This window comes from Oryza sativa, chromosome 12 (assembly GCF_034140825.1).
Source record: "Oryza sativa Japonica Group chromosome 12, ASM3414082v1".
Lineage (NCBI taxonomy): Eukaryota > Viridiplantae > Streptophyta > Magnoliopsida > Poales > Poaceae > Oryza > Oryza sativa.
The window spans coordinates 27,410,113-27,422,505 of record NC_089046.1 but is presented as its reverse complement, the minus strand read 5'-3'; the positions used below and the strand labels follow the sequence as shown (position 1 = coordinate 27,422,505).

At 40.2% G+C, this 12,393-nt stretch overlaps 2 protein-coding genes across 2 annotated transcripts; one reads left to right on the top strand and one right to left on the bottom strand.

Moving 5' to 3' along the window:
- Positions 1-1,459: 1,459 nt before the first annotated feature.
- LOC4352839 (cysteine synthase-like) lies at positions 1,460-6,160 on the top strand. Its single transcript, NM_001404761.1, has 11 exons — positions 1,460-1,784; positions 1,930-1,977; positions 2,100-2,209; positions 2,410-2,467; positions 3,896-4,159; positions 4,238-4,375; positions 4,496-4,547; positions 4,911-4,990; positions 5,199-5,258; positions 5,399-5,479; positions 5,834-6,160. The coding sequence occupies exons 1-11, from the start codon at positions 1,539-1,541 to the stop codon at positions 5,921-5,923; spliced, it is 1,227 nt and encodes a 408-aa protein (NP_001391690.1). The 5' UTR covers positions 1,460-1,538; the 3' UTR covers positions 5,924-6,160.
- Positions 6,161-8,384: 2,224 nt separating this feature from the next.
- On the bottom strand, positions 8,385-11,220 carry LOC4352838 (uncharacterized). Its single transcript, XM_015762856.3, has 2 exons — positions 11,119-11,220; positions 8,385-9,576 (listed from the first exon to the last, which is right to left on the bottom strand). The coding sequence occupies exons 1-2, from the start codon at positions 11,185-11,187 to the stop codon at positions 8,716-8,718; spliced, it is 930 nt and encodes a 309-aa protein (XP_015618342.1). The 5' UTR covers positions 11,188-11,220; the 3' UTR covers positions 8,385-8,715.
- Positions 11,221-12,393: the final 1,173 nt, after the last annotated feature.

Sequence of the window (12,393 nt, the reverse complement as noted above, 5' to 3'; positions counted from 1 at the left end):
CTATCCCCTTCCCCCTTAGCGTATGACACCATTAACTTCTGTACACATGTTTTATCTTTAACCTTACTGAAAAAATATGTAATAATAATAATATTTTTTGTTGTTATTTATTTTTACCATTAAAGCTGCTTTAAGTATGACTTACATATATTCTTTTATATTTACATTTTTTTAATAAAATCACTGTTCACGCACTACAAATCGATGACAACGTATATTAGAAATGGAGTGAATATTTCATCGTGTAGAACGGATAGGATGGTGATGTGTAGGGTCTTTGGTTGGAGTTGGCTTGGCTAACTATTCCAATTCTATCTGCAAGCTAGCATGGCCGGCGTGCGTGCACCGGGATGGCGACGTCGACTTTAGTTCTTAGAATGAAATTATTGGTAGAAATTTGGAATGCCCAAGGGCCAAGGGACAATATGCTGTGAGACGAGAAGAATCTGCCAACTGCTTGCATGCCACAGGCAACCGCCGGCAATGATATCATTCATGGGATTTTTTTTCCTTATGATAATGGAATAAAAACATCGGATATTATTTAGTTTAAAAAAAACATGGGATATTATTTTATTATCTGAAAGTCACAATTATAAGAAACACCCATACCCAATCATATGTACAGTACTACCTTCGTTTTATATTATAAGACTTTCTAACCCATATATATATATATATATATATATATATATATGAATGTAGGCAATGGTAGAAAGTCTTATAACCTGAAACGGAGGGAGTAGTATACTTCCTCCATAAAAAAAAACTCAACTTAGGAGGGGATGTGACCCCTCCTAGTACAATGAATCTGGACTACCATTTATCCAGATTCGTTGTCTCACATCCCCTCCTAGGTTGAGTTTTTTTTGGGACGGGAGAGTAAGAATCACTCATATGAGAAGGGCTCACTCTTAACCAAAACACAGCAGGGGAGTCTCCCATAGTAAAAACACTCAAGTATCATATTGTGATATAGTAGTAATAATATTTAAAACTGTACAATTGAACTGACACATAGTAACAAATTACCTGTAGCAGTATACCACTATACTTGTATAGACATGTTTCATCTATTGCACATATATGCTCATTATTAACCATCTAGCCCATCGTTAATCTAGTACCACCTATTTTATATACTGATCTCAAAAAAGTATCGACAATAGACATATGTTGTGCTCTCTTCGTAAAAAAAACGAATCTGGACATACACTATGTCCGTGTATGTCCAGATTCATTTATAGAAGTGGGTTTTTTTTTTGACATAGGGAGTACGAGCCTAAACAATTCTACTCTGATATCGATGTCCCACAGGCGACAACAAACGAATTTGCGAAGCCTCCATATCCTGCATACCATAAATAAATCAATAGGATAATCCCATATAGTTTTTCCCCGATTGAATTTTCGTAGCTGCAAACACTTATTTATAGGCAGAGAGAGAGAGGGAGAGAGAGAGCTGTGGCTTGGGCAATTACGCCACAGCTCACTGAATTCGATCGCCTCTCTCTCTCGTTGCTGCCTTCTGGCAAACCATGGCCGTCCAGGTTCAACGAACGCCCCTCCCCCGGTCCACGTACACCGGCCATCGGGTCTATCTCCTGCGGGCCCCACCTGCAGTGACACGGTGCACCGTGGACCGCGCCTTTCCGCGCAGTCATGGACCTCCCCTTCCTCCTCTCCTGTATAAAACCTCGCGTCCTGATGCTTCCTCCTCCAACTCCACGAGCCGCCATTTCCCAAGGAGGAGCAAGGATTGTTGTTGTTTCGCTGTCAGATCGGTAGGCAGTGCCCCCCCTCTCTGTTGTCTCGGATTGGATTGGATTGGATTGGAGTTTTTCTGGGTTGATGTGGTGATTTTGAGGGTGATTTTTTTGTGTGTGTGTGTGTGTTCTTGATTTTTGTTTTTTATTTGGTTTGTTTCAGATTCCTGACGGGATAATGGGTGAGACCATCGCCAAGGATGTCACCGAGGTGAGCGAGCGCCAAAATGGTTTCTTGTTCTTCATCGTGGTGGCATTTTTTTGGATTGGTATTGGGATGTGATTTGAGAGAGAAAAAGAAGAAGATTGAATCTTTTTTGTGATGTGCTGTAGTTGATTGGGAACACGCCGTTGGTGTACCTCAACCGGGTGACGGATGGGTGCGTCGGGCGCGTCGCGGCCAAGCTCGAGTCCATGGAGCCATGCTCCAGCGTCAAGGATAGGTGAAGCTCTACTGAAATTTATCATCTTGTCATGTTAGGGTGGTGGATTATGTCTGAAAAATCGGTTATTTGTGGTTGTTTCCGGAATGGAGATGTGATTTTTCTCTGTTTAGTTCTCAGCTGTTTATGATTAGAGCTCTTACTTGCATCTTGGATTTTGAGATGAAATTTTGATGTGTGGTTGTGTTGGGTTTGTACAGGATTGGATACAGTATGATCACTGATGCAGAGGAGAAGGGGCTGATCACTCCAGGCAAGGTGAGGATTTTTTTTAATGATTTCGGTGTTCTGTACCAATGGAACAGTTTGGTCTTATAAACTAGTTGTTCTTCCTGCATCAATGTGAATGTTGTTCATTTATTTATTTGTTGGATCCCACTGCGGTTTGATAGTATGTTGGAGCTGATCTGCTGATGAAAGGGCGTGCATAGCAGAGAGTTTGAGTTGACCGGCGCATGTGCGAAAGCTCAAATAAGTAGTTAGATTGATAAGAAATGGACCATTCACCTACTGCATTGGTCTAGATATTTTATAGAAAATGAATAAGGTGTTCCTCGCGTTATCTAAGTCAGAAGGCAACGAAATGTGATCCCCAGCTGTCACTCGATTGCATAATCATAAGTTATCCGATAGCTGTTATTCTGCCATCTCATGTTGTGGCATGTTTCCCTAATTTATTCTTGATGAAGAGGCCACTAAACATTATTTTTGCAATGGAGATAACCTAATGATTGATGCTTGGGCCTAGACTGGTTTTGTTTAGTTGATTTTATTGGAAAAATAAATTGATTTTCTTCATTAAATGGAAACCTGCTGTATGGACTGATTAGTACTAGATGAACCAGCATATGTTTCTAGCTAGTTATGTACAATAGACCTTGTCTTGTCTTATTTTAGAAATAGTTTTCGTAGTACTTATGCTATTAAAGAATAGATGACCAAGTAAATTTTTTTTCAGCCAAATAAGATCACGGCTCCATTGCATCACTGAAGTTTTTCGATCTGCTTGCTCTTTATAAGAACAATCATATTATTTTCAATAGCAGCATATTTTGACATACCATGCTTCTTCTAGATTAATATATTTGCCGTGTCTAGGAGTCATGAATGATGAATGTGGCCTTGTTTGCAGTATTGTTCGTTTTCTCCTGCATCTAGGTGTTTTATTTCTGCAGATACTTTGCCAGTTGACCAAAGTAATTTTTATATTGCCAGTTGACCAAAGTAATTTTTATATTTCCAGTTGCCATCTGCATGATTCAATTAGTAGCTTAAAGCATACTCCCTCCGTCCCAAAATATAACTTTTAGCATTCAGAATTTGTCTCAAAATATAACAACTTCTTCACCTACATTCCCTTCTCAACCAATCACAACCTTCCACCATTCAAATTCACCACCTACTTTCTCTTCCCAACCAATCACAAACCCTCGTCCATTTAATCCCACATACTTTCTTAATACCTGTGTCTAAGCCTAGAACTCCTTATATTTTGGGAAGGAGGTAGTATTTAAATAAGGGAATTTTACAATGCTTTTTATGTGATAGTAAGTTAGCAGTTTTTTTTTGTTGGTAAACACTTTCTTCAAACTGCTAGTAAAGCTAAATCTATTATAACTTCCATATAGTTAAGAACGCAAGATCTGGCTTTACTGATGTTTTGCTTTGTCTGTCAATGATTGCCAGAGTGTGCTGATTGAGCCAACTAGTGGCAACACAGGCATTGGACTGGCCTTCATGGCTGCTGCAAAGGGTTACAGGCTTGTACTCACGATGCCGGCCTCCATGAGCATGGAGAGGAGAATCATATTGAAGGCTTTTGGTGCTGAATTGATACTTACTGACCCACTCTTGGGAATGAAAGGAGCTGTCCAAAAGGCAGAAGAACTGGCAGCGAAGACAAACAACTCATTTATCCTCCAACAATTCGAGAACCCTGCTAACCCAAAGGTGTAGCATGATTTAACATTTTAATACCCTTGTTTATATTTGTGTTCTGTGGACTCATACTGGGATGTTATTATGCAGATCCATTACGAGACCACTGGACCTGAAATCTGGAAAGGAACAGGAGGTAAAGTTGATGGTTTAGTTTCTGGTATTGGGACAGGTGGCACTATTACTGGAGCTGGACGATACCTCAGAGAGCAAAATCCTGATATCAAGGTAAGGACCAGAAAAGCTCTATACTACAGTTTTGGTTTGCCACATTGAATAATTAAAGTTCCAGCATTTGTTCCTTTAGGAAAAGAATAGTATCTGATTTTATTTTTTTTCTTATGTAAGATCTATGGTGTGGAGCCAGTCGAGAGCGCTGTCTTATCTGGTGGAAAGCCTGGTAATAAGGAGTCATCCATTAATTCCATGTCATGACTTTATTTCATTTTCTGGTTGTGTCAATAAAAAAATAATAAATTGTTTGCCGCACTTTAGTTTTCCCACAACAGCCAAAAGCTAAAACAAAATCTTTGATTTGTGGTTGTCTGGGACTTAGTCATGTGAATATCTTGTTGAGGAGGGAGAGCAGATTTAATTATTGGATGGCTGCATTTTGAAATTGGAATTATCATGTGGTTGATGATTGTTGATGTGCTCCCTAAGGACTCATTTTCTGGGTTCAATAGTGTATCCTTGTACCTCTCAATAGAAAAGAATATCCTTTTGAAGAAGGGATCTTGTGAACCATTTACTTCTAATGCAGGGCCACACAAGATTCAAGGAATTGGAGCTGGTTTTGTTCCTGGGGTCCTGGATGTTGACCTCATCAATGAAACTGTACAAGTATGTTATGCTTCTGTATTAAGTTGAGCTGTAGAAAGACATATATATAATTTAGCACCATGTTTTTTTTCTCTCACTTGATCCATAGCTTTACTTTTCTTCATTCGAATAGTAGTCGGTACTAGATCTATATTATTCATGATGTCTTAGCAAATATCTGCTTCTTTTAATCTGGTATGAACGTTTGGTGCATTGAACTGTTTGACAGGTTTCAAGTGATGAAGCTATCGAGATGGCAAAGGCTCTTGCATTGAAAGAAGGGTTGCTGGTAAGATTTGTGTTTGATGTTCATTTCTGTGCTCTATTATTAATCTGTAGGTACACAAATTGCTTTTGTTAAGCCTCTCTATGTACGGATCATTCGGATGGTACCTTTGCTGAAGTCATCAGTGATGTAAATAATTGTAGGTTGGAATATCTTCAGGTGCAGCTGCAGCAGCAGCTGTTAGGCTCGCTCAGAGGCCGGAAAATGAAGGAAAACTTTTTGTTGTAAGCGTTTCATTTTTCTTACCTCTGAATTTCTAATGCCCTGTGGCTTAAAGCTACTTCGACTGCACCTGCATTTGTTTATCCATTTGGTATTTTAGTCCAAATGTACAGCAGTACAGATATACTCCAAATTTACACTCCAGTGACCTAGAGGAAAAGCTAACGAATCTGAGTTCTTGTTTTGTCATTGTGGCATCTATAATTTCAATTCGCATAGAACGAACTGCCGTCCAAAACAAGCACTATCTCCACATTTGTCATGACCCAAGGCCATGACGGGATAAACCCATGGACAACATTGTCGATTTGTTTCATCATGCTCATCCCCACACTAACACCTTTCCCTCAATGTAGGTTGTCTTCCCAAGCTTTGGTGAGCGGTACCTTTCGTCGGTGCTCTTCCAGTCCATCAAGAAGGAAGCTGAAAACATGGTGGTTGAATGAAATGCACAATATCCGGGAATCCACAGGAATAAAAGTTTGGTATCTCTGCTTGTGTGATTAAACATACATTGTCCTGCCATTTTCAAGTTGTTCTGCTTGTGTAGCAATGGGGAACACAGTGTGTTAGCCTTGTAGTGTTAAACAGTTTACATTTTATCTTCCCTGTATATCAGAACCCTTTACATGGGCATTTGTCAGCCAGTGTGAATGAAATAAAGCATCATATGATTTGTCTCATGTTTTGGGATCTCGTCTGAACCATAATATTCTTATAAGAGAACAAGGCCCTGTTTAGTTCACACCAAACTTCTCCCAACTTTCCATCACATCACATCCAAAACTTTCTTGCTCACATAAACTCCTAACTTTTTTTCCAAACTATCAACTTTTCCTAAACTTCTCCCTAATTTTAGGAACTAAACACAGCCCAAGTCTCATGTTTTGGGATCTTTCTCTGAACCACAAATTCTCATAAGAGAACAAGTCTCATGTTGGATCTTTCTCTAAAGTCTGAACCATAAATATTCTCACAAGAGAGCAGTAGTGCTCTGAAGAATGACATCAGGCCCAAATAAGGGTTGTACCAGTTTATGGGCCATGGGCCATGACTGACAGAGAAAATACAAAATAGTAGTACTGATGAACATTGATGCTCCTAGTCCTTGCTGCTGCTGCTAACTGGCTTTTGCAGGAAAAAGGAGCCAACATCAGTCAAAAAGGTGCAATGCAGGCTATGCTCATGTTCCAGGAACTGTTTTGGCTGTTGCCTGTTGGCATTGCCAGGGTGCAGTACACCATCATTCATTGGTTTAGTTACCTGTTACTACTAGTAAATGCACAACCTTGGTCCTGTAGAAATGGAGCCACGCTCACATTGATTTTGACCTGACCTGATCTATAGTTTTGCTTTAATTTTTTTTTATTTAAAAAAAGGTCAATAGCTGCTTCTTCTAGGGATTAATCTGAATCAAGAAACCAACTTTGTCAACATCTTTGGTGAGTTTTTAGGAGCATCTTCAGTGAATTCACTTGCAGACAAGACTAGCATTGTCCATTGTCTAAGCTACTACTCCTATCTAGGCACTTGACTTTCTTGTTTCTACTGCTTTATTATTTTTGTAGTGGTATAAATCATTCATAGCATCAGCGACAAAGGACAAGGCTGATCCAATGTACTCCCTCCCTCCAAAAAAAAAAAAAGACAAATCTGGTTTTCGTGTCCAACATTTGACTGTTCGTCTTATTTGAAAAAATTATGAAAAAAAAATAAAAAGATAAGTCATGCATAAAGTATTAATCATGTTTTATCATCTAACAACAATGAAAAAACTAATTATAAAAAAATTTTATATAAGACGGAGAGTCAAACGTTGGCACGGAAACTCAGGGTTTGCCTTTTTGGGGGGGGGGGGGGGGACGGAGGGAGTATACAGCTTTGCCTTTTCTCTGCTGACATTTAGGGAAAGGCAAGCAAAACTATGAACTGAAAAAGAGTGAGCTTTTAACTTGCAAGAACACGCATGGCGGCATGGGTGAGTTTCTTCAGACAAGTACAGGATTGAGCTTCTCGGCCACCATGATTTATGATTTACAGAGCTTTAATTGTCAGTAAAATTGCAAGCATGAATATGGCAGAAGAGGGCCAACCATGTGCAACCAAAAAAGGCTCCAACATGATAAAAGAACAGCAGAAAGGTAGCCTGGACTAGACCTTCCTTTCCTTTGCTTTAACTTTTGAGTGGACAGGAAGACTACAAGCACAGCTGCATCATTGTTCGTCATCTCCAGCCATGGAAATTGTCTCAGTGTGCAAGAGTAGAGCCTGCAGAGAGATTTCTGAATTGAAGACAACTTTGTGGTCTGAAAAAATCTGAAATCTGCAGGGCATTGATTCATGCAGTCTATCTGATCTACTGTTGAGCAGAATTTGCTACCAGGAAAACAATCAGTTATGATTTTGTTGCATTTGCTAAGATTTTGTTGTCATAAGATCAGATATTAGGTGGACTATAACAGTTATTAATCAAGATATTTACCATGTAGCTTGCAATTTTCAGGTGATTGGCCTGAATTTTAGCACACTAACAGGAAACATGAACCCTAAATCTATCTGGGGCTCATGGCATGTCCAAGGAGATACGATTTGCGGTTTTGCACCCCACCAACAAAACCACACAATGAGAAGCTCTCATTCCACTTCAGAAAAGAATGACAAATACTACTATAATGAGAATTATGAACATATGGAGAAGAGGCCAAAAGGGGCATGGCTGAAGTATGTGCAAAGATCATAGATGGTGCAGGATATAATCTAAGAGGCTTGCTCTCATTCCATCTTGCAGACACATTCAGCAAGTATCACAGAACATAGTCTAAGAGGCTGCTCTGAATTCTGATTTCCATCTTGCAAACATATTCAGCGAGTATCACAGAACAAGCATGCTGCAAGACAATGGTGGGATAACAAAGGTAGCAACCACCCATTGGTATTAAACTGATGATCTCCAACAACTAGCAGATTAATTTCTCAAGTTAAAAAACGGCTAGAGCTAACAAAGAGTTCATGACGCCTAACTAGATTCTGCTTTCGTTTTCTCAGCATCTAAGGCTGAGAGCCCCTAAAAGCTCAATGCAGCAGATTGAGATGTGATTATCAGCTCACTTCTACGACCAAGGAGCCCGCCTAAAATTCAATGAGACAGATTAAGATGTTCTTCACTATCAGCTTACTTCTACAACTGAAGAGTTCCTAAAACTAAACGCAACAGATCGAGACGTTCCCGACCACCAGTTCACTTCCTTGGGTGTGGAACAGAATTCCTCAGCTGCATGACCTTCTTATGAGAATTGGAGTGTATGTCACTCACAAAAGTTGGACTATTAGCAGGCCTGTATTCCGGCAGCAGCCTGCCAGACTTGAACCTCACACCGCAAGCATTGCATAGCGTCTTAGGCCCCAAGGGACCGGTCCTCCACTGTGGCGTCTTGTAGGACAAGCAATGGGTGCACCTCTTCATTGGCTCCTCCGATAGCAGCTCATCATTCACATAAACAGCCTTCTTGATCTTCTTCTTATCTCGCCGCTTTCCTATGTCCTGTTCTTTGTCAATCTCTTGGCCATAGCGCTTCTTGGAACTGGTGGTGTGCCCATTCCTCGCCTCAATCCTCAGACGACAAGCATCGCAGGTAGGCCCTGATGGACCATCCCACCACTGTGGTGATTGGCTGGACAAACAATAGCTACAAGTGATCACCAGTTGCTCCTGCTGGAATTGCATTCCTGCACTCATTTTGTAATTCTCTTCCTCCTCTTGTTCTTGCTCTTGGACAAGTTCTTCATCTTTGTCCTTCTTGGGGAGGATAAGCTCACTCTCTGCTAGCCAGTCCTTATGATCGAGCAGGAGTAGCGGTGGCTCGACAAACAGCGTGATACAATGTTGGTCATCAGTGTCGCTTATGACAGATGCCAGGCTCCTTTTCTTTTTTCTTGCATTGGTAGATGAGCGTGGTGGTAACTTTGGTTTTGCAGCACCTTGACTTGCCATTGTAATAGGCGGTAGTTCTGCAGAGACAGGGTTTGTGCAGGATGCAGAGGTTGACAAGCAGTCCTCTACATAGACAGAGAGCCACTCTATGCCACTTCTATCACTTTCCTGCAAAGTAAAGAAATGTTAGACAAGATTGCAATGGCGAAAACAATTATCTATCCATCTTTTAAAAACTAAATTACATAACAGTGAAGGAATTATAGCTTTACAAAGCTCTCGTTCTACTAGATTACAGCAAGACATGCATGGAGGTCCAAAATCAAAAAATAAAGTTAGCTGAAGCATGGCGCAATTAAATTCCTCAAAAGTTTTTTTTTTCTGACAAAAATTAGCAAAGACAAAATTCCAGGGGTCAGTATCAGCTGTTTCTGGTATACAGCGGTAACAAACTTGAAGTTCATATATCTCAAGCATCAAGAAATTTATGGCCCCTCAAAGATAGAATGTGCAGCATCTACAATTTGTAATTGTGGCAAGGAATACAAAACTGCCACAGCAATCACTCAGTTACAACTTGCAATTAAACACTATAGCGGGCAGTGGGCACACAATAGGATCAATTGCAGTAAATGCTATACCTGCAACAGACCAAAAGAAACTCCAAACCAAAAGAGAGCTAGGCAACCACATTTCACATGGGGATGCAGGCAGTAGGCCCTTTATTGAATTCTAACAGTAAAGCTTTAGAATTACACAATAAAATTGAACAATGCCTAAAAGAAATTAGGATAAAGCTCAGTGCCTCTTATCAATTGTTTCCGGCAACAATAAAGGTTTTTCACCCGAATTGACAAAGTAAAAAAAATTGGCTGTCGCAATCTTGCATGCACATCATCCCATCGACGAAAGAAGATTTTTACAATGGACACGTCTATGCAATGACAGTGATGGTAAGGGAATAACATATACACACATCGATATTGAAAGTCACAAAGCAATACATGCATTTCTTCCCTGTGACCTCACAACTAAGCCAAAAACAAGATGCAAGATTGGCATGAACATAGTCTTGTTTATTTTCCCTATGAAGCTCTGCTGGAAAAAAGTGTGCGGCTGAATGAATTGCTCAACAACTGTAAATATATTTGTTTCTCTATGAACCAAAAAAATTCTTTCCAATTTATAGGTAGGAAAAGGTGAAGAAAAGGGCGAGGAAATGCAGCACGCATGAATAGGAAGGTAAGATAGTTCAAGAAACAAAGGAAAATCCCCCATTTTCTTCTATGCAAACATAATAGTGGAGAAAATTCATCTAAACGGTAAAGAACACAAGTGAAAGGAAAAAAAAACCCAAACCCTAGGTCCTAGAACAATAATATCAAGAAACTAGAGAATAGGCCACCACAACCGCACCAAATTCTTGTACCAAAAACCCCCAAAACCCCCAACACAAAAACTCCCAAGAAATCCCCAATTTAGAAAGAAGAAAAAAAGAAAATCCCCAAAGAAAACATCCAATACTCCCCAAGAAAAAGAAACCATCTTCCTCCCCAATTCCTCCTCCCCACGGAAGAGCAACCCAACCACGCCCGGTTCTTGGCAAGAAAAAAAAACTTATACCAAAGCACACATACACACACACAGCAACAGCAAGAAGGGGGGAAAGAAAGGGGGAAGCAACAAAGCTAGGAGGCCCGGAGCACTGACCGTGGCGGGCTGGTGCGGGAACAACTCCTCCAGCGAGGAGGCGGCCGCATTCGGCGGGTGCACATCCATGCCCAGCGACGAGGAGGAGGCAGCCGCACGGTTGAGGAGAGAGAAAGAGAGAGAGAGAGAGAGAGAGAGAGAAGCGGAGGAAGAAGAGGGGGTAGGTTTCCGCTTGGAGAGGGGAGGGAGGGTTTCGCTTTTATCTGAGCCGGATTGCTCTGGCTCGCTCAGTGAGCCCAGCCGTCGGCTCGTGAGCCGAGCCGAGCAAGTACTCAATACTGGCGATAATACTGGCCTGTTTAGTTCCGAAATAAATTTTTCATGCTATCACATCGAATGTTTGAATACATGCATATAGTATTAAACGTAGACAAAAAGAATTAATTACACAATTCGCCAGGAAATTGCGTGACGAATCTTTGAAGCCTAATTGCGCCCTGATTTGACAATATGGTGCTACAGTAAACATTTGCTAATAACGGATTAATTAGGCTTAATAAATTCGTCTCGTAGTTTTCTGGTGGAATCTTATTTGTTTTGTTATTAGACTATATTTAATACTTTAAATGTGTATCCGTATATCTGATGTGGTATGCAGGGCAAAAATTTTTGCGAACTAAACATGCCCTAACTGACGAGCTGTGGTGAGCTGTGGCTTTGGCTAGGCTTGAGCCTGGAACGAACTGGGCTCGACTATGTGTTTTGGTGGGTGTTTTTTCCTTCTAATAAGAAATTAGTATTAGGAAAAACAATGTCAATATATATATTGGGGATATATATCTATCACAATGAATACGTAAATCTGCAGCAAATCTGGTTTTGTTTTCATATTCCTTCTCCCATTCAATTCAGTTCTTGCACTTTTTCCATTGAGTAAATTTCACATTACTGTAATTATTTGTTCAAAAGTAGGTATTTCGTGAAACTATAACTAGCATTTTTTTAATTCAAAACTATATATTTTCCCTTGCATGTACACGACATATGGGCCCAATTTACAACACCGGTATTACATAGGTGTATCATGTGTGGTTCTAAACTTGTTAGACAAATAAAATTATACATTATCGATTATCGTTACAGATATCCGAAACATCCATCTAAATCTATAAACAAATTAGTTGCAGTTATTCATTTCATTTATTATGTTTGGCGCCTGCCAATTTTGCTGCCAAATTTTCATACTGCTCTCCCTCCATTTTCTGCTCTTCCTCTTCCTACCTACGCAAGCAAAGTAAAGCAAAGCTGAGCAAAGCAAGGCAGCAGGGCATTGTG

Excerpts from the sequence above, each read along its gene's own strand:
- LOC4352838 (XM_015762856.3), bottom strand. The coding sequence starts at position 11,187 with ATGGATGTGCACCCGCCGAATGCGGCCGCCTCCTCGCTGGAGGAGTTG. Across the intron at positions 9,577-11,118 it reads TCCCGCACCAGCCCGCCACG|GAAAGTGATAGAAGTGGCAT; the intron begins GTCAGTGCTCCG and ends TTTACTTTGCAG.
- LOC4352839 (NM_001404761.1), top strand. The coding sequence starts at position 1,539 with ATGGCCGTCCAGGTTCAACGAACGCCCCTCCCCCGGTCCACGTACACC. Across the intron at positions 5,259-5,398 it reads CATTGAAAGAAGGGTTGCTG|GTTGGAATATCTTCAGGTGC; the intron begins GTAAGATTTGTG and ends AAATAATTGTAG. Across the intron at positions 5,480-5,833 it reads ATGAAGGAAAACTTTTTGTT|GTTGTCTTCCCAAGCTTTGG; the intron begins GTAAGCGTTTCA and ends CCCTCAATGTAG.